This window comes from Galeopterus variegatus, unplaced genomic scaffold (assembly GCF_000696425.1).
Source record: "Galeopterus variegatus unplaced genomic scaffold, G_variegatus-3.0.2 Scaffold614, whole genome shotgun sequence".
Taxonomy (NCBI): Eukaryota; Metazoa; Chordata; class Mammalia; order Dermoptera; family Cynocephalidae; genus Galeopterus; species Galeopterus variegatus.
The window spans coordinates 567,484-588,287 of NW_007726725.1; the positions used below are offsets into that span (position 1 = coordinate 567,484).

The 20,804-nt window shown below is 60.0% G+C and overlaps 1 protein-coding gene across 1 annotated transcript in view; it reads right to left on the reverse strand.

The window, feature by feature from the left end:
- Nucleotides 1–19,279, reverse strand: part of LAMA5 (laminin, alpha 5) — a 47,265-nt gene extending 27,986 nt beyond the window's left edge. The window contains 11 exon segments of the mRNA XM_008570568.1: nt 2,612–2,671; nt 2,874–3,008; nt 3,304–3,394; nt 3,475–3,593; nt 3,748–3,863; nt 7,843–7,940; nt 8,101–8,271; nt 8,375–8,493; nt 9,148–9,265; nt 16,524–16,676; nt 19,196–19,279. Of these exon segments, the coding sequence (XP_008568790.1) occupies nt 2,612–2,671; nt 2,874–3,008; nt 3,304–3,394; nt 3,475–3,593; nt 3,748–3,863; nt 7,843–7,940; nt 8,101–8,271; nt 8,375–8,493; nt 9,148–9,265; nt 16,524–16,676; nt 19,196–19,279 (1,264 nt within the window).
- Nucleotides 19,280–20,804: the final 1,525 nt, after the last annotated feature.

The window sequence follows — 20,804 nt, forward strand, 5'->3', positions numbered from 1 at the left end:
GACAACACCAAGTCAAGGGTTAAGATCCCCTTACCAGTCATCTTAAAAAAAAAAAAAAAGCTGTGCATAACTTTATAACAATACATTTTTTTTTTTTGTCTTTTTAGTGACTGGTAAGGGGATCGCAACCCTTGGTGTGGTGTCGCCCACACCGCGCTCAGCCAGTGAGCGCACCGGAATGATCTGAACCCGCGGCGGGAGTGCCGCTGCGCTCCCAGCGCCACACTCTCCCCAGTGCACCATGGGGTCAGCCCTATAACAATACATTTAAAAATCCAAACAAAATGGGCAATTTGCTAGGAAAATATAAATAACTTAAGATTACTAACTTAAGATGAGTCGAAAACTTACACAATAACCATAGAAGAAATTAAAACCTTAACTGAAGATCCATTGAAAAGCATGTTATCAGAACCTGGTTGTTGTTTTTTTTTTCCTTTTTGTCTTTTCTCGTGACCGGTAACGGGATCGCAACCCTCGGTGTTGCGCCCGCACCGCGCTCAACCAGTGAGCGGACCGGTCTCTATATGGGATCTGAACCCTCGGCAGGAGCGCTGCCGCGCTCCCAAGCGCCGCCGCGCTCGCCGCACTCTACTGAGTGCGCCACCGGGCCGGCCCAAGGTCTGTATGCGGGATCCGAACCCTCGGCGGGAGCGCCACCGCGCTTCGCAAGCGGCGCACTATAGCAGTGCGCCACCGGGCCGGCCCAACCTGGTGGTTTTATAAGTAAGTTCTATCAAACTTTCAACAAATAGGTAATTATTGTGATTTTTAAACTGCTACAGCATGGAAAGTATGGATCATTTCCCATTCCCAAGTATTTTACAAAATCAAAACAAGGGAGCACACACACAAAATTTCTACGTGTTTCACTTATGAATACAGACACAGGAAACATGTTCAGTACTGGCCACATGTTGGGAAAGACATTGATACAATTCATTGTGCAATAAATAAATTAAAAGCAAAGCACTGTGCCACTGCAGGGGATTATTTGGTGCTTATCATGGGTCAGTGGGGAATCGGGGAATTTCAGTAGTTTACACCAGGGATTGACGAGCCACAGTCCCAGGGCTCCTCCGCTGTTTCCCCAGCCTGCTCGTTTACACACAGTCTGTGCTAATTTCGAGCTGCACCCCATGGAGGTAGACTTGAGTGATTTCCACAAAGACCGCATGACCCTCAAATCTACACTATTTACCGTCTGGCTCTTTTCAAAGTTTGCCAACTCCTAGTTCACTCTATTGATGAAAAACTAATAAACATTTCGAAGTAAAAAAGAAAACCATCAAAGAACTAGCAGATGTTAACACCTGGGTTTAGGAAGCACCATGAAAATGTGACCAAGTCAGAGACCAAGAAGAACGACACTGGCAGATTTGCCTGAGAATTTAAAAACCTGCCCCCCTATCCCTAAAAAATAAGGGGCAAGCGACCAGTAGGGAGAAAAACACACGACTTGTGAGAAATAGCTAACACGGTAAATATGGGAAGAGCTCGTCCCAATGAATAAGTGAACAGTGAAACACTAGAAAAACTGGGCTGTTCACACAAGAAAGAATTGAAAAGACAAGAAAACACAACTGGGCTGGCTCCGTGGTGCACTCGGGAGTGTGTGGTGCTGGGCGGGTTTGGATCCTATATAGGAATGGCCGGTGCGCTCACTGGCTGAGCGCGGTGTGGGCAATCCCCTTACTGGTCACGAGAAAAGACCAAAAAAAAAGAACACACAACCTTACAATGTCTAAGAAACACAGCTAAAAATGATAAAAGGCCAAATACAATGTACTCTAAGAACCATCAATTGTAAAACACACCATTATTTTATGTCCCATGATGAAAGGGAAAAACCCTGCCAATTAGACCATCAACCAAAAAGATGCATCCCAATTCCAAAAATATTAAAAGGGGAGCAAACGTGTTTCTGAATCAAGGAGAATATGTTCTGTCAATGAAGTTGACAATGACAGATGTTGCTAGGTGATGACTCATGGCAGGTGTGTGCGTGGCCAAGGAGACCACAGGCTGGTTGCTTGTTTCATTTTAAGAGAGCAATCTGGCAAGCCACAGCCCAAAATGCTCCAAAGCATATGTGTCTAGTGACCCCGACCATCTTCTAGGAAACTTTCCTGCGGAAACAAGACTTCACACAAAGCCTCATCTTCAAGGATGCTTATCGTAACATTATTAAAAAAAAAAAAAGGAAAGAACCTAAATTTCCAACAACCAGAGGTTATGCCACATTTGTCTGTGTAACACAATGAAGGCACACGTTGAAGGACTGTGGCGGTGGAAATGCACCTGCATGGCCATGTGCAAAGTTCTTGTCATTTGTCAGGCCGAGCGTGCACGCAGAGAAAGGTCAGAGTGCAAGGGGGTTACTTGCAGGTGGTGGGATTCTTCTTTGACTTTATGCTTACCTGTATTTTGAAAGTTTCCAGTGTGCATATGCATTATTTGCATAAAAAGAAATGAACCAAAAACAAGGTGGCCAAAGTGAAATTCCCCCGTTCTGCAGGGCCTTCCCATGGAGCTGTCCCATGGCCCCTTCCTGCCCCAGTGGCAGCCCCAGAGCAGAATGGGGACCTCAGAGAACTTGGAGGACACTTACTCACAATCTGTCCAGCTGGCAGCACCTGCTTGCCAGTGTCATTGCGGGAGGAGAGCACCGCTGAGGGGAAGAGACACCATGCGTGGGCCAGGTCTGCTGGCAGCCCCAACAGCCCCAGCACCCAGCCACCCGGGGTCCCTCCGCACGACTGGAGATGCAGGCAGGACGGAAGTGTGTGGCCTGGGGCTCCCCCCACCCTGCAGGGCTTCCCAGGGTGCTGTGGGCAGCGATGTTCCACGGGATGCCACCAGCCAGCGCTCACGGTAGCACAGCGGGAAGCCCGTGAAGCCCTCAGCACACGCGTCGCACTGCTCCCCCGTGAAGTTGGGCCGGCAGTAGCAGCGGCCGGTCAGGTCCTCACACGTCCCATCGGTGAAGTCCGACTGGCAGTTGCAGCCTGGGCAGGGTTCAGGGGACAGGACTCCGTGAGACCCCAAGCCCGGGGCTATCAAACTCCAAGGGACAGGTTCCAAGATGGGGCAGTCTTTGCCTCCCCAGTCTGGGCAGCGGGGACGAGCCGTGGCCAGGCTGCCCAGAATGCAGCGAGGGCCCTGGGGATGCAGGGACTGAGACCCCTTCCCAAGCAGCCCTGGACTTGAGGATAGCCCCCAGAGCAGGCCCCAAGGCTCAGGGGCCTCCTTTCTGGGCAGACCCTGAGACCCAGGACCCCACATCGTGCTGAGCCCACTCACGGCGACAGACGTGGGGTGAGTCGAGCGGGTGGTCCGGGGAGCGATAGAAGCCAGGCAGGCAGCGCTCACAGTTGATGCCGGTGGTGTGATGCTGGGGGCACAGGAGCTGTGGAGTCAGGGACGCCCGCGCCACACAGCACCCGCCCACACCTGCCCCTGTCTGTGGCCCACCTGGCAGTCGATGCAGACACCCCCACCCTGATAGACATTGTCCCGGTTCTGGCTGGCATTGCGCCGGTCCACCTCAGGATCGTAGTAACAGTCGTGGGCATGGCTGTGGCAGTTACAGGCTAGGGAGAAGAGAGGTTCAGTAGTCTGCCGCCCCAAAGACCCTGGGGCACCTGGACACGTCCCATGAACCATGTGTGTGCATGTGAGCACATGGGGCACTCACACTGGCACCGACAGCACATGCGTGTGCATGAACACAAGGGGGGCACTCACATTGGCACTCGTTGGCACTGTCAGCAGTGGCCGGTCTCCAGGGCTGCTGGTTGAAGCCAGGACAGCAGCGGTCACAGGAGCCCCCGCATGTGTTGTGCTGACAGGCGCACTGCAGTCTGTGGGGGACATGCAGGCATGGTGGTGCTCAGATCTACCCAGAGGCAGGGGGTTGGGGACATGGTGGATGGCAGGTCCTCAGTCCGAACCCCAAGGGGCTTGTCCTCCTTGATCATCACTGACCTGCCCGCTATGTGGGCACTAGCTTCCCTGCCCTCAGTTTCCCGGGCTGTCAGGCAATGAGTGTTTGCCCAGACCCCAGCGTGCTCCATGCCCCTGTGGCTCTGGCACAGCCCGCCCAGCCTCAGGGAATGGACACCAGGCAAGGGGAGGCTGAGGGGGCTGGTCTGACAGTGGAAGGAGCTGTGTTGGGCCTTTGCACAGGGTGGAAGCTGGGGAAGGAGTGTGTGTTAGTGGGTGAGGTAGGGCCCAGGACAGGGGAGCTAAGTGGTCAGTACAGTTGGCCCTGCCTGCAGGTCAGCCTGGAGCTCTGGGTCTGTCAGGATTGAGGACTGGGTGCTGGCCATGGTGTCCATCTCACTGTGGCCGGGACCCAAGCCCAACCCTATGGTCTCCCTGAGTGAGCTCCCAAGGGAAAGAGTCACATTTGCATCCCCTCTAAGGCCCAGATCTCACTTAGCAGGCAGCCCTGAGCTCAGCCAGACACTCCCACACGTCCAGGGCACTTCCCCAGGGGCAAGTGGCCAAGAACTGCTTCCTTTTCCAGCTGGGCGTGGACACCAGGTTGGAGGGATGGAATCCTGCCTGCTGTCCCAGTGGGAAGGGGGACAGCTGAGCAGAGATGAGGACGGAGGTTGGAGCCACCTACTGCTCAGAATTAACCAGAACATCCATGCCAAAGCCACACCCCCTGGCACACACCTCAAGCAACCCATCCAGGGTGGGGCAGGAATCACAGCCCCATCCCCGGGCTGTTTGCTCTGAGGCTGCAGGGCTGTGCATTTCCTGAGCAGGACTTTAAAAGCTACTCCTTGAAGATCATAGACCCAGAGCCCCAAATCACTGAGATCTAGTCCTTTCCTGCATGGGCAACAAAAAGCCTTGGGAGTCAAGACTGCTGTCCCTCAGAATCAAGAAACATTTGAAAGGGCCACATGCTAGTGGAAGAGGAGCTAGGAAATAAATTGCCAATTGGCATAGGTAATCAATAAGGAAGCTGGTCTGTCTTCACCCCAGCTCCGAGTTTCTATAACCAAGGGCCTGCAGCTGGTGTTTCACTTTTCAATAATGTATGTGGTCAGGGTACCTCAAATCAAGAAATCAATATAGAAAGTGGTGCCAGGCTGGCAATACCCTGGGGTGTTTAGAAAAAGCTCTTGCAAAACCACCCTGGAGCGATTCTTCCCAATCCAGGGCCCATGGGCAGCACACAGATAAGGCCCTGCTAAAGAAAACCTGCAAAGAAACAACGTGACAGGGTCAGCAGACGCAACTGCAGGGTTAGACCCTGAGAACTTCATTTAACAGAGCAACCTAGAACAAACTAAAAGAATGTTCAAAATGATTATAGGGCCGAGCCCGTGGCGTACTCGGGAGTGTGACTCTCCCAAGCACAGAGAGATGCCAACAGAGAGTGAATAATCTCTCCTAAGTGCTGAGAGACACCCTTGTCAACCAAGAACTCTTGGCTAAGCTATCGTTCGAGGTGAGGCACACAACCATTCTCAGACAATTCCGACAGACAGGGCACAGGACAGCTAAAGGACGCATCTCAGGAAGAAGAAAACAGTCTCCGGAACGCAGGCAGAGGCAAGGGACGATGGAGAACAAAGAACCACAAAGGTGGGTGCCAGGGCAGGTGCCGTGCATGGACAGGAGCTGGCACTCATGGCCCATGTCATCCAGGGAGCAGCGGAACAGCTTGCCACGTTTGGACATGGTTAAGTCACATGCACTTGCTGAAAAGAGCTGCCACTGCACAAACAGAACCAGGGAAGAACCTGAAGGCTGTCCACCACTAGCGACAAATTACACACCTTCAAATTGAGGGAAGAGGGAGGGGTGAAGGAAGAGTCAGGATGGAGGCCAGCAGGCAGTGAGCACCCGCCACCACAGTGCCAGTGAGGTCAGGGTGGGGGTGATGGTGGGTGTGGCACTGGGGGGGGGGTCAAGCGGCAGAGACGAACCTGCCACAGGAACAGAGCCCTCCCTCCATGGAGGGGAGGCAGATGGGTGGCAGATGTGTTGGGACACTGGTGGGTGATGGTGCTGGTGATGGCACTGGTGTCTGTGGCTCTGGGAAGGATGCCCAGCCCGTGCCACCCTCATGCCCTGCGGAGTGGGCTGAGCTCATCCACACCCAGGCGCAGGTGAGTCAGGCAGAATGGTGCCGACAACCCAGCAGGTGAGGGCAGGCCCAGCGCCGGTGCCCCAGGCCCCGCCTCTCTTCTGAGGCCAATTTGGCCACCTGACAAGCTCTGTTCCGAGCTGCCATTGCTCCCGCGGGGCACTTAATATCACAGAGCAATTTAGCTGTGCTCAAGCTCCACAGCCCAAAGCTTCCTGGCAGGGACCTGCAGCTCCTGGGAATCAGCATGCCTGGGTCTCCCAGCTTGGGTGACCAAGCTGCCCCTCACAGACCCGTCTCCATATTTGAAGGGAGCCTGGGGTTCACGTCTTGGTTTGGCTTTTTTTTTTTTTAAAAGATGACCAGTAAGGGGATCTTAACCCTTGACTTGGTGTTGTCAGCTCCACGCTCTCCCAGTGAGCAAACCAGCCATCCCTATATGGGGATCTGAACCCATGGCCTTGGTGTTATCAGCACCACACTCTCCCGAGTGAGCCACGGGCCAGCCCCTCAGTTTGGCTTTGACTGTGATGTGGGGGTGAGCTCCTGTCCTGTCTGGGCTTCATCCACCTCCCTATAGATTGGGGTGTGCAGAAGGCAGAGCAGGACCTCCGTCCACACGCACGAACTGGGGGCTGCATGATTTTCAGGTGATGGAAGTAGGAGAGTGAGCCTGCTGGGCTCCTGGTCCAGCACGGGGACTGGATGTTGGGTCCTAGGTGGCATGTTTCCTGGCTGCCTCATCCAGAGCAGATGCTGTCGGAGCTGGGCTGAGGTCCCACCCCATGCCCCAAGCCAAGAACAGAGCCTAGCATGTGTTAGGAGCTCAACACACAGTCACTGAAGCAAGGAAGGAAGGAAGGGATGGAGGGAGGGAGGGAGGAAGAGGTGCACCCCAGGGCTGAGCCAGCACCAGGCTCCAGCTGATCACTGAGCTGAGGAATCCCTGGGTGCCTGGAGCCACTCAGGGGTCTGGCTTCAGGTACAAAACATCTGATTGGCTTGCTGAAGAAGCAGATTCCTGAGCTCCACCTAGAGTCAGTTGATAAGGTGGAGTCCAGGAACATGCATGTGCCGGGGCTGGGGCCAGGCTGCTGCCCAGGCTATGTGGGGCTCCCAGGAGGTGGGACCTCCACAGTGGGAGGTCAGAGCCCTTGGCTGCCCCTGGCTGCCCGCAGCTGCGTGACCACAGTGCACGCCAGATGCTCCTCGTCCTGGGCCTTGGCCCCTGCCTTTGGTTAGAATGAAGGTTAGGGGTGGTGGTAGCAGGGAGTGTGTCTTCTGTGTCCTGGGGGAAGGACAGGGAGCTGGGGTGGGTACCCCTAAAGAGAATGAAGGCTGCCTCAGCAGGGGAAGGGCACACAAGGGGTGGGAACCCCAGGGGACACATGCGCAGCTTTGGGTCAATAATCTCCATCTCTGACTCCTCCTACACAGGGCCCTGGGTGTACACTGTAGTGGCAGGGGCAACTGGCTTGCGGGTCCAGGAGAGCCCCACCTCTGCTGGAAGCAAGACAAATGACCCTGACCCAAGACGGGTCACCCCAGGGAGGCTCCACATGGCACCTCCCCTCCACCTTAATGGACAGATGGGGAAACTGAGGCCCACAGGGTAGCAGTCAGTGCAGATCACCCAGAGAGCCAGGGAAGTGGCAGGCAATGGAACCAAGTCTCCTACCCTGGGTTAGGCAGGGGGATGACAGGGAGGAGCAGGGAGCCGCAGGTCTCACCTGAAAGGGTCCAAAGGGTCTTTGGCATCACAGACGTCCGCATGGCCATGGCAGACACAGCGGCCACCAATACTGATGTCTTTGATGCTGTAATAGTACTGCACCCATGGGCCCCATGACTCCAGGTGGCCAGGCCTGACCATGCAGCCCTGACCCACCCCGAGTGCCCAGGCTGTCCCCAGTGAGCCAGCTCCTCCTGCCTTCCTCCTCCCACCCGGGACCCCCCCATGTGGTTGGAGGCAGGCTGGCGGTGCTCACCCGGCGGGTGACTGTGGGGTCTCGCAGCGCCTTGCCCATGAGGTGGCCCAGCAGCGTGTTGGTCCGCAGGAAGCGCAGGCGGATGTTGGTGGCTTTGGTGAACTCGCGCAGCAGTGGCGAGTAGGAGAAGTTCATTGCCCCTGGACGCCCGTTCACCAGGGACACCACAATCTGCAGAGGTATCGGGGGTAAGTCTGGGTGGCTGCCAGCACCCGACTGCCACTATCAGACCATGGGACCCAACACCAGATTGCCCGCACCCCCTGGGGCCCACCTCGCCGTTCTCCAGGGGCACTATGCGCGAGTACTCAGTGGTACAGATGACATCGTCGTCCTGCGTGATGCGCTCCAGTGTATGAGGCCCGAATCGCTCCAGACAGTCCCTCTTGGAGGCTGCAGGAAATGGCCTGGAAGGTGAGGGCGTGGACCTTGGGCCCAAGGGCAGCGCCCCTGTACTGCTCGACTTCTCTGAGCCTCATCCCTCACCCGCTGAGGGGGTTGCTTCTGCTGGACAGCGGGGTTTGTTGAAGAAAGCGCAGATGGCTGGCTGGCTGCCCTGGCTGAGCCCAGACACTGGGCTGGCATACTGGCTGGTGCCCCCCTGGGTGCCCACCCCTCTCCCTGGAACATGCCCAGAAAACGTGTCCCCCCTTGGATGGCCACCCACATCCCCTTCCTTGGGAGACAGTGACCAGGCCCACCCAATCACAGCATCCTCATCCTGCCAGTATCAGGGTGGCCTGTGGCCAAGGCCGACCGGCCACTGTGGGTGCCAGTGCTCCAGCACTACCCAGGGACTGCCCAGCATGAAGCCAGAGCAGAGGAGCCAAGAGGTGGCACCAGAGACTCGGTGCCAGCAGCCCCAGACCAGCCACATGCATCGGCGACGGGAGCTGATAAATTCCCACTGCCTTTGGGTCGCTGGCATGGAAAGCCTTGACCCTCGCAGAAGCCAGTGGAAGCGCAGGGCTTGGTGTCCGGAGACCCGGAGAAAGCAGGCCACGGCAGCCTCTAAGAGACGCCCGCGGCCGCGCTTTCCAGACTCACAGGCAAAGAACTGCCACGGCTGGTAGGTGCGGCCCAGGTCCGTGGAGCGCTCCAGCACCCACAGGTCAGGCCGTGGGGCGTTGGCAAACTTGATGAGCACGTAGGCCACGTGGAACACCTGGCAGGGCAAGAGGGAAGGGAGGCGGGTGGGCCGTCCAGGTGGGGCCCAGCTGCCACTGGCACCCCTCCTTACCCACCACAGGAGGGGTCCCTGTGGGGTGGGGTGCGTGTCAGCACCGAGGTCTCTGGTCCCTAAGAACAGTCTGTGGCCTTGATGATGAGAGGCTGCACCAGGAGCAGGAGGGCAGGGCCCAAAGACCCCCAGAAGAGGACGGGCACCCATGCAGACCCCCATACACCCTTGGACTGGGCACCCCCCCACGAAATGGGGGAGAGACTGTGGTTTCCAGACCTGGCTCACCAGCCTGGAAGCTCTGAGGACAGGTGAGCACCCCTCCCCTTCTCCTGCCCCAGTTCCTGGCCTGGAAGCTGAAGGGCAGGAAAAGGGAGAGGGGCCGTTGTGCAGGCTGGGCTCTGTGCCTGGTGTCTGGGGTCCAAGGAGACCCAGCAGGGTAGGTAGGGGCCACAAACACCCACCAACTGCACAGGGAGGACAGGCACTCAGAGGAGGGGAGGCTCTGGACAGAGGGCAGAGACCGGGCTGGTGACCAGATTTGCCTGCCTGTCCCCCACTGGGGCCTGGGCCAGCCCACACCCTCACCCCCAGCCCCACAGAGTTCCCAGTGGAGGCCCCAGGGGCTTCAGCACCCACACCCAGCACTGGATGGGCACAGCGAGGAGCAGCCCTCCCCCTGCTCACAGGTGTACCCCCAGCTGGGCTTTAACTGGCTGCCCACCACACCTCACAGGCCGCAATGCCCCCAGAGCAGGGAAACAGGGCCCCCAGGGCTGTGCAAGGCCACAGTTAGCCGCCCAGCCCAGTCCGAGTCAGCCTGAGGCCGCTGTAGTGTCCTCATGGAGGGACCACGGACTCCTTGAGGCTTCAGCCCTGTGCAGGCACAGGCTGCCCAGACTCCAGGCAGGAGGTGAGGTCCCAGAGTCCCAAGATCCACCAGTCCCGAGTCCTGTAGGGGTCCTTCTCTCAGGATGGGGGGTACAGACCTATTCGCCTGCTGCCAGGCTCTGAGGCCACCTTCCACTTCCCCAAGGAGATGTGCCCTGTCTGGCCAGGGAGGGATTCGAGCCTCTTCGGGACTGACCTCACACTCAGCCCACACTGTGGCCTGTGATGACCCATGAGCATCCCAGGAGCACCAAGCAGGAAGGGGTCTGCGTGAGGAAGGTGGGGGCACGGACACAGGCTGCTCTCAGGCAGAGCAAAGGTTCCTGAGGGGATTAAAGGTCCCTGGCTGAGTCCCCTGGGACCCGCCCCCGCCTTTCCCTGAGCGGCGGCCCAGGCTGCACCCTCTGCTGGCCCTATCGGTCGCATTTTTCCCAGCTGAGAGCACTTGCACAAATATTGACTCGAAGACACTGGTCGGCAGGGGAAGGGGGCTGGGATGTACTTAAAGATCCCGGCCTTCTGTCCCTCTGTCCACCCAAGAGTCTTTGTCATACAGGGGCCCTGGACACCTGTCCTCGAGGGCCTGGATGGCTGCACAAATGCTGGAGGGCAGGGAACCTGCGCTCAAGGGCTCCCATCTGCCCCCGACCTGGTCCCGCCCTCAGCATAACCTGGAGCAGGCGCAGACCCCTGGCCTCCCTGGTCACAGCCCTTCCCTCCCCGCAACACTGCTTAGCTCGGCTGCCAACTCAGGCTGACCTTTCCGCTGCTCCATAGTTCTGTGCAGAAAGAAAAAAATGTCTTCTAAAGCAAGAGCCAAACAAAAGCTGCCTGAGTTATTTTTAAAAATCTGGCTATTTTGGGGCAGGCACGTCTCCAGGACAGCGGCTGGACCAGCCTCTCGCCACTGCGCCCCCTCAGCCCCACACCCAGCCTGACCTCAGAGGGCCAAGGATCTCGAAGGAAGGGTCCTGCCCTGGTGACCACTGCCTGCTGGGGGCTTGGCGAGAGTCCCAAGAGCCCAGGGGCTGGAGGCCAGGGCAGGAGTCCAGAGTGGGCTCAGGCCTCCATGGCTGTGAAGCTCTTGGGCGGTCATGTCCTCTCCCTGGGCATAGGGCGGTGGGAAGAGGTACAAAGAGGAAGCAAGGGGGTAAAGTGCCTTTCACGGTGGCCCTGGAAGGGAGATGTCACCTGTCCTGGGCAGGTGGGTGGAAGGCAACTTCCACCTGGCAGGGACACTGCGGGGCAACCGCCGAAGCCACACCATGCACTCCGGCGTTCTGAAGGCAGAGGTGGGGAGATGGAGGGCAGGGGCCGGACTGGGGGCTAGAGAAGAGCTGGTGGGGGTGGGAGTGAGGGTGACACTGTCGACCAGCAGCCCCTGGGCTCAGACACCACATCACAAGGGTCGGGCTGCGGCTGGACGCCCCAGGGAAGGGACGGGCTTCGTCCTGTGTCCATGTCTTGCCCTGCCCGGGCCCATCCGAGGGCTGAAGGGATGGAGGCTGGGCCCAGGTGCCAGCCACACCACCTGTCCTGGGGGCAGAGGGCCCAGCCACCCAACAGCATGAATCACAGGGCTGCCTGTGACTCAACCCTGCAGGAGGAAAGGCCCCATGCCAATTCCTGGGGACAGGCCAGGGTCCTAGGCGGTGCCGGGTGGAGACAGGAAGTCCCTCCTGGTCCCAGGCATCTGGCCTAGTGCCCTGACCACTCCCCTTGGATCAAGTAGTGGGGCCCCCAGGCCTCCTTGATCCCACCCCAACCCTACAGATGCCCAGGCCGACCTGGAGGCCTGGGCGTGGGGTCCACCTGGTCCAGCCTCTGTCCGATTCCCACAGCAGAGACCCCACCTGGAAACCTTGAGGAACAGCACAACAGGGGTGGTGGCAGCCAGGCCAGGGCAGGCATGTCTACTCAGGCCCCCAACTGGGAGAATAAGCAAGGCCTGTCTACACAACCAGATCCGGAAGCTGGAAAACAGGCCACATGTGGCCACAGGTGGAGTGGAAAAGCTGGGGGTTCTGCTGCAGCAGCCCACCCCTGGGGAAGAAAAATTAAACATGGGATGCACAGAGGACAGGTGGGGGCCCCAGGAACCCTGGCTCTGCTGCGGGGTGGGGCCCAACCCACAGGGGTCCAGAGCAGACTGGGGCCACTTTCAGGGACTGGGCAGGGGTGGAAGGCCTGGAGGGTGGAGGGAGGGGCACAGGGGACCCCACCAGGCAATTGCCCCCTGTGGCCCCTGCCCCTCAGTGGAGCTGAGCCAGGGTGGATTCAGTGACTCCTGACCATCCCGGCCCGAACCCATGGTTCCCTGCCCCCTCCTCCCTGGGTCCAGCCCAGGTCAGACCAGATGGTGAGCCCAGGGTCACAGGAAGGGGAGTTTATCCCAAGGGTGAACCCTCGGCCTGAAACCTAAACAGTTTAGTTTCTGCTGAGTGGTATTGTCAGCGGGATTTGTTTAAAAACAGACAGAAAACAGGAAGCCTTTGGGGATGCCGGGGCCTGGGGGGTCCCGGTGGGGTGGCGGGAGCATCTGTGTGCCCAGATGAAACAAGGGAACCGGTCGTCTGTGCTGCTGCAGGGGGCAAATGTGGTAGCACGCAGGGTGCAGGCAGTGAGAACAGCCCCCAGCCTGGGCACCGACAGCCCCTCGGGCCGTGTCCTCTGAGCAGCAGTAGGAGGGTCTCGCCGTTTATCCTGTGCTGGGAGGGGGGGGTGCCTCGGGCTCAGCCTGAGGACCTGTCCTGGGGATGCCACCCAGGACCCCCCGTTCACCCTCCCCACAGGGAGCCCAGCTCAAGGGGCCATATCCGGCCCTGCCCCTGCACCTGTCCCAGCCTTTTGGCTCTGTAACCAGAGCCTGGCCACAATCGCACTTCCTGTCCTTCCCTGGACAACTCCACTGACCATCCTGGGGCACTAGCCACATGGCCGAGTGCCCAGCTGGGCCTGAGAAGCCATGCCAGCAGTCACAGTCTCGTAACTGGGCAGGGCAGTGGTAGCCAGGACCAGGAGGCCTGCCCAGGGAGCCCCAAGCTGGCTGGCTGAGGACAGGAGGGCGGGCAGCCAGGTGAGCTGGGGCCCTCGCCCAGGGCCCTCACTCCCCAAACAGGTATCCTCAATCCCATCTGTGGAGGAAGAAACTGAGCCCCAGGAGGCATGGGGTCCAGACGGCCCACCATGGCCAACCCCAGTGTCTCTTCCAGCACCAACACTGCGATCTTGGTCACTCCACACTGGCACCGTCCCTCTCATAACGCCCGCCTCAGTTTCCCCAAGTGCCCAGTGAGGGCTCTGACACTCTAGTGGTCAGCAACTTTACGACCTGTGCCTCCTCGGCACCCCATCCAGTGTGGGGGGGCGGCTGTCCTCCCTCTCTGCCTCCCTCCCCCACCCCAATCCTCCATCCACCTGTTTGTTGCTCTCCACCATCGCCCAGAGGCGCTCAGGCCCCTTACCCTGGCATTTCAAGCCCTCAACCAGCACTTTTGGCCTCACGCCCAATCGTCCCAACCCACACCCTGAGGGCCAGCCCCAGTGTCCCCCTCTGTGCCTTGACCCCCACTTCGCACCCCACGTGGCCTGCCCAGTCTGCTCTCCTGTTCCTGCGGCTCTGCAGGGAGGCCCTCCCCTCCTGCCGGGAAGGGGGCAGCGCTCCTCCTGTTCCTTATCTGAAGCCTGATCTGGGGAAGGCGGGTTGAAGCTGCAGGCAATGGGGAGGGAGTCTGCTCTCCTGTTCCTGCGGCTCTGCAGGGAGGCCCTCCCCTCCTGCCGGGAAGGGGGCGGCGCTCCTCCTGTTCCTTATCTGAAGCCTGATCTGGGGAAGGCGGGTTGAAGCTGCAGGCAATGGGGAGGAGGCTGCTGGGGACAGTCCTGCCCCATGGCCAGGCCACCCAGGTGGATGTCTGGACAGGGAGAGGGACACAGGACTAGAGCCAGCCCTGGCTTACCCCTGACCAGCTCCTTCAGACCTGAGCCCACTGGGCTGGTGGGCTGGTGTGGGGGGTGGCCATGTGGCCTGAGCCTGGGCACAGGGGTCTGGGTGAGGTTCTGGGAAGGCGGCCTGAGCCAGTGATCTGACTGCTGGGCTCCAGAAACTTCCAGAGGACACAAGGGGATAAGCTAGAACTGCCCCCCAGGAGGACCCCCAGGCAGGTCAATGCTTGGACTCCGGGAACTGCCCCCTGAGTCACCAGAGCCACCAGCCGTGGAGACTCTTCCTGGGGCCCCACCCCCAGAGAAAGAAAGAATCCCCTTCCAAGGCTGGAGCTCAGCAAGGCTGGGGCGTGAGACCCACAGCCGGCCATGACGCAGCCCAGCACGTCCTCCTCGGTCCTCCCAGCAGCAGGAAGCCCTCCTGATGCCCAGTGCCAGCTGCCCCACCCCTTTCCCAGGGCATCCGCTCCAGATCCCGGAACAAAGGCTGCTGGCGGCCCGCCGCGGGGGGCGTGCCCGGACCCACCACCCACCCGGCCTGGCTTCCTCAGGGAAGCCCCAGCCACACCCCAGGACCGGCGCCTCAAAGCAAGAGAACCCAGGAAAGAAATTTCCCTTACCCATGGAGCTGGAAACTGGGTCTGTCTGCCCCAACCAGCCCAGAACTCATGAGTGGGCAGTCCCAGTGCCCCCTGCCTCCAGCCCCAGCCAACCCCAGACATGGTGGAAAGGGGTCCTCTTCCCTTCGTGTCACTTTACAGTGGGTGGAACTGGGGCAGGGCGTGTACATGGTGAAACCTTCTCCCTGACCCAGCAACCATCTGAAAGCAAATTTGCTCCAGGCCTGGACACCTGCAGCCCAATTCACAAATGTAGAGACTGAGGCTCAGAGAGGGCCTCATAGCCAGGAGGCAGAGCCCTCTCTGTGGGTCACAGTGCCAGTCTGATCCCTCAGCCCCCAAGGCACTTCGGGCACTGTACCCACCTGCTCTGCAGCCATCCTGAGTTGCCATGTAGACTGTCCTTCTCCCCTCTCCCAGCCAGCCAGGCTAGTCCCTCAGAGGAGGAAGGGTAGAAAGAATCCACCAGTGCCCCTCTTTCAGCCCCCAGTGGGTGAGTGCTCACAAACATGGCCACTGCTGTGCCAGAGAGATAGAGAGACCCCTCGGGTCACACAGGGGCTCACGAGGCCCCCTAGGCTGCAGGAGATAGGGGAGCCTGGACTTGGTGAAAACTAGGGACATGAAGAGAAACAGGTCGGGCCAGGTGACAGCATGGAGTCCAGCAGGCAGGGTGGGGACAGCCCTGCCCCCACTCCCCTCTCCTTCCCTCCCCACACTGGCTGCCTCTCCATGGGGCACACCAGCAAATCGGCCGCCCCCTGGAAATCCCAGGTCATTTGTTGGGACTTGAGCCCACGCCCCTCACAGGTGCCCACTGGGTAGGCCTGCGGGCCTTCAGGCTGGGGGCAGGAGGCACATCGGGGCCGGCCAGCCTCATGGGAGACTCCCTGCCTCTCAGCTAACACCCAGGGATTGTAGTGGGGACATTGGGGCTCAGAAAGGGGCAGAGACCCCTGGTCACACTGCAGGGTGGCATCAGGGTGGGAGGAGACACAGGCCTTGCAGAGTGTGGGCCTGGCAGGGTTGGCCCTGCAGCCCTGAAGCCTGGTGCTGGCTGCTTCCCTCACCCCGTCCCAGGAAGCAGGGGAATTGTTGAAATTTTGGGATTGTGGCCCCAAGGCCAAGCACCTGGGCAAGGTCACCCTGAGTGGGATGCAGCCCAGGAGCGAAATCAGGGTCCCAGGCCCTGTCTGGGGCTCCTCTGGGCTGGTGGTGGGGCAGCTCCACCAGGGGTTGGGGGGAGGCTCACCACTTGGAAGCGCCCAGCCCCACCCTGTTGCCTGCACAGGGGCTTGGAAGGCCAAGGAGATCCCAGAGCTGGCAGCCTGAGCATGGCCCACCTAACCCCCCTTGGCCACTGCAGCACAGGTATCCCAGGAATGTCCACTTCCGCTGGCCTCCCTGCTGCATTCCTGCAGCCCCTCCCACGCCGCCAGGAATTCCTCAGAGTAAACACCAGGGAACCCTTCCAGGCGCAGCAGTGTTCCCACCCCAGCCTCCCATGGCTGTCCACTCTGCAGCCCCCACCCTCACGTGCATGTGACCTCTGGTGGAGCCCCACTCTGTCCCCTCTTTCTCATGAGTCGCAGGGATGTCAGAAGAACAAATAGAAGGGGTCACTGCCACGCCTCTGTCCTGCTGGCTGCCAGCAGTCCTGTTCATGCCCAGGCCCCCAGCCCCCAGAACTCAATCCGGGTGCGGACCTCACCTTCTGGTCCCTGCCCCAAGGTGAGCCCCACAGCCACAGACAAAGAGGTGTGGGCTGTGGCAGACAAAGAAAAGACTACCTGGCCCAGGTCCAGGGTGATGTTGACCTCGTTGTACTCCAGGCCGCGGGACAGTGGCGGGCTCTGCCACCAGCGCTCTGTACCATCAATGGCATTGCTCACAGGGTGGGCCTTGTTACTGTTCGCAGCTGTGCAGATGTCGCAGTACTGGCCCTGCAAGGGGAAGGGAATGGTCAGCTAGCCAAGAGGGGCTGGGGACCCCCTGACTCCCTCCAGAGTCATCCTCCTGCCACAAGATGAGCCATGGGTCCCATCACACTGGCCTCCACCCCCAGCCTTCGAACCCTTGTCCACCATTCATCCATTTGCTCAGCAAATATGCATTGAGCATCTTCTTCCTCGATTCAGTGGAGATGGCTCACATGAGAGATGGAAACAGGAAGACCATGGAGGAAGGGGGCACCCGCTTTAGGTGGGAAAATCAAGGCGGGCCTCTCTGAGGCAGTGGCATCTGAGACCTACAGGGTAAGGGGGCGTGTGCTCCAGGCAGCAGCGTGCCAGTGCAAAGGCCCTGGGGCAGGAAGAGCCATGGGGTGGAAAACAAAGAGGAGGGCAGGACACACACTGCCCTCCCTGCCAGCCCCTGCAGGGCACTCCGGAGGCCTTAGGCAGGGTGGGAAGAGGCGGGGGACAGAAAGAGAGAGGAAGGTGCAGCTATAGATGGAAGGATCATTGGAGGCGAGGGCTCCCAGTGGCCAGAATGGCTGGGGGAGCTAGACACCCCTCCCCGCTAACCAGCCTGTCCTCCAAACCCTCCTCCCCAGGCTCTTGCCTATAGCTGTCAGGATTAGGGTCTCTAGAGAGACAGAATTAAGCTGTTCCGGCAGCCTGTGGGGACAGGCCCTGGAGTGGAGGTGTGTGGGTGGCGGCAGGTGAGGCCTGGGCCTCCTGGCTCTGCTGCTTCCGAGCCCTGGGCCAGGGCCAAGTCACGGCAACTGCTGAGCCTCAGTGTCCCCATCTGCAGAGTGGGGATAACTCTGCACCTGCCTTGGGCCACTGTGAGGATTAAAGGATCACACACAGGGCCTGGCAGCTGCTTTTGTTATGGTCCAGCCACCTGCTGGGGGCCCATCCTCTGTGGAGACAGAGGAAACTCTCGGCAGGGTCCCGGACTGCCGTCCCTGGTGGGGGAGGAGCAGGTGCTGGGAGCCTGGGAGGGGGTGGGGGTGGGGGTGGGCAGGGCCTGTGTGGGGCAGAGCTTGGCCCTGGCTGCCAGCCCAGTGGAGCTTGCCCCTGCAAGGAAACCAGACCTGCTGTCCCTTCCCGCACAAAGGCAGCCCTGGAGACTTGGCATTGACTGGGGCCCCAGAGGCCGAGTCTGGGAAACGCAGCCGCCCACCCCTCCCAGCCTCCTGGGGGACCAGACCTCCTCCCAGGAGAAGGTGAGAGTGTGGGAGATACCCTGCAGCCACGCCCAGGCCCCAAGCCCCCACATATGCATGGTATGCCCCTGCCTCCCCTGGACAGGACTCTGCCCAGGGCCTCTGCTGTGCATGGATGGCAAAGGCAAGAGACCCAGCAGCCAGCGCCCGTCCAGCAGGCTCCCAGGACTCCGTGAGGGTGTGGGGTGGTCCCCATCTAAGACCTTGCCCCTACTGGGGGCCTTTGGGCTTGCTGTTCCCCATCTCAGCTTAGCTGTCACCTCCTCAGCAGGAGCATCAGCTCTGGACCACCCACCATGCTGACCTGCAACCCCCCCAGCACATGCCCCGCTTTATGTACCCCACGGCAGGAATCGAGACCTGGAACTATCCAGCTCTTCGTGCTTGGCGTGTTTACCACCTCCCCCAGACCCCAGAGCTCCATGGTGGCTGGCAGGGTCCACACCTGCCTTGTCCCTAGCTGCATCCTGAGCCCCGGCCCAGAGCTGTCACCCGGAGAACACCCAGGAAAATGACATGACCCACGTGGGCTGCCAAGCTGTGGCAGGAGCTCCAAGGGGGCATGCAGAGGAGGGGCCGAGGACTCACTGACAGCACCGTGTTTGCTAGGCCCCTGGCTGGGGTGGGGATGGGGAGGCTCCCAGAGGAGGTGGGTGTGGGCGGGCCCTCTGGCTGCCTGCTGGTCAAGACCCTCCCAGACACGTGAACACCACAGGGAGTCTGGGTCGAGAGACTCAGCCCGGGGAAGCATCTGCTCACCCCCGCGGGGCCAGAGTTGGTCTGGAGAGTTAGGGTGAGGCTCCCTGCAGCCTCAGCTCACAGTGGACAGAGCTGGGTCCTGCCAGGAACAGAGCTAGAAAACAGTGGAGGGGCTGAAAGGACTTCCCCTTCTGTGAGTCACCATGCTGGCCTGGCTGCCGAGCCCCGGCTTCCCCTGCTGGACCAGCCCGAAATGCCTCTGATGCCCATTTGAGACGGCAAGGGCCTGCACCCCAAGTTGCCCTCTCCCTGCGCCAGTGGCCTGCTCGCCCACCTCATCCAGACGCCTAGTGGGGCTCCCCGCAGGCAACTTCTGAGCCATCTCCTGCAGAGGGTCTCTGAGAGCTGCTAGTCTGCAACCTCGGGGCCGCACTGCCCAATCCCTGGGTCTCACAGCTCAGTAACTCTCCCATGCTGGCCCAAGACTGGGCTCTCAGGGTGGAGATGAAGCGGCACCTCCTGCACCTGCCCGCCTCGCCCCACCCGGCTGCTCTACTCCAGACGGGCCTGCAGCAAGGCCCTATCACCCACCCAATCAGCGGCAAGGCGGTCAGCAGACCCACTGCTCCCAGAGAAGAGGAAGAGGCGTCCAAGGTTACACAGCTCCTCGGGCATGTCCGCCAGTAGATCTTTCCATAGCAGCCTTCCTTAGAACAGAGCACTAGTGCTCAGTGCTGCAGACTTTCAAACGGAAGCTTTCGCCTCTCTCTTGCTACATGTGAGCTGGGCGAGGCAGAGCCCACAGCTATCATCCAGGGCCAATCCCGGGCATATAGCACCACGGCCACCATTTGTGGAGCGGTCACTGTGTGACCACTTCCCAGGTTCCCTGGGCCAAGCTCACAATCTCAGGTGAGGCAGGCCTCTGCACTGTGCCCATTTCACAGACAAGGAGCTTGAGGCTCAGAGGGAAGCCACACAGTTAAGGAGAGGCGGAGGAGAGAGCTTTGATCCAAGCCATCTGGATCCCCGGTCAGGCCTTTAAGCGCTACAAGAGGGTAATAAACAGCCACTGAGGGGAGAGACCTGTGCTCCCCAGCCAGGTGGCGCAGGTGGAAGGTGGGGAGAGGTGGTCTGGGGTTTGGAGGTGGCCTGGAGCCTCTCCTTCCCAGCTGAGCAGTAAGGAGGGGCCCTGAGAACTCAGCTAGGCCCTCAGGGACAGGTTTGGAGACACCCACAGGAGCTCCTTCCTGAGACCTGGCCCCTTTGATGTCAATCAGATGTAGTGAGGTCCCCCACCAGGAGGTGCCAGGATCCCACCGCTCACCCCAGGTGGACCCTCTTCTGGCTCGGGGGCTTCAGGCAGGTGTCTGCACCTTTCCAAGCCACAGTTTCCCCATCTGAAGTATGGGCTTGAGACTCCTCTGTCAGAGGACCGTGCTGGGCTTAGAGGAGAGAATGCCTGAGTCCAGCAGCCCAGGGTGTGCCAGGCAGCGGGCGCTGCCGTCCCAGGACGGCCCCTCCGCTCCTTCCTCCTACTGGAGGCCCAAGGGTGGGGCGGGTAGGTGGGCAGGTGGGGCCCAGCTTAGCCTCCTTCACTCATGCCCAACCTCCTGGCTCCTCTTCCCCCACCCCAGCTACTCCATTCCCCAGCTACTCTCCTCCTTGCCCAGCCTCTTCTTTCAGGATGGTGGAGGCAGGTCCCCGGAAGAGGGGGTTCAAGTTACATCAGCCCTTAGTGCCCTCAGACTCTCCCTAACGTGGGGCAGGGGTGGGAGACTGGCCTGGGGTGGACTGTCAGGAGCCTCTGGAGTAGACTAGACTTTGCCCACCCACAGCTGACCCGGGCCCCAGCCCGAGTCCAGAGGATCTCAGCAGCCCTGATTCCTGCCAGGTGTCCATGTGTGGGGCCACCTAAGCAAGCCCACCCACAGGCTCATAGCTTGGGGGGGCATGCCCCCTAGAGGGTCTTCAGGGGTTGAAACCACACCTCTCCAGGGAGACTGAAGCGCAAGTACTCTGCCATACTTGCTGGGCAGAGATGCTGCCCCTGACGGGAGCCACGTGTTCCCACCCCCAGTTAAAACTTCCACTACTTGCCCTCCCCTGCCTTGAGGGTCCCACCAAGTTTCTAGACCCCTTAGAGAGGCTCAACCCTTGGCTGTGTGTAGTGAGAGCCTCGGGGGGGGGGGGGGGGGGG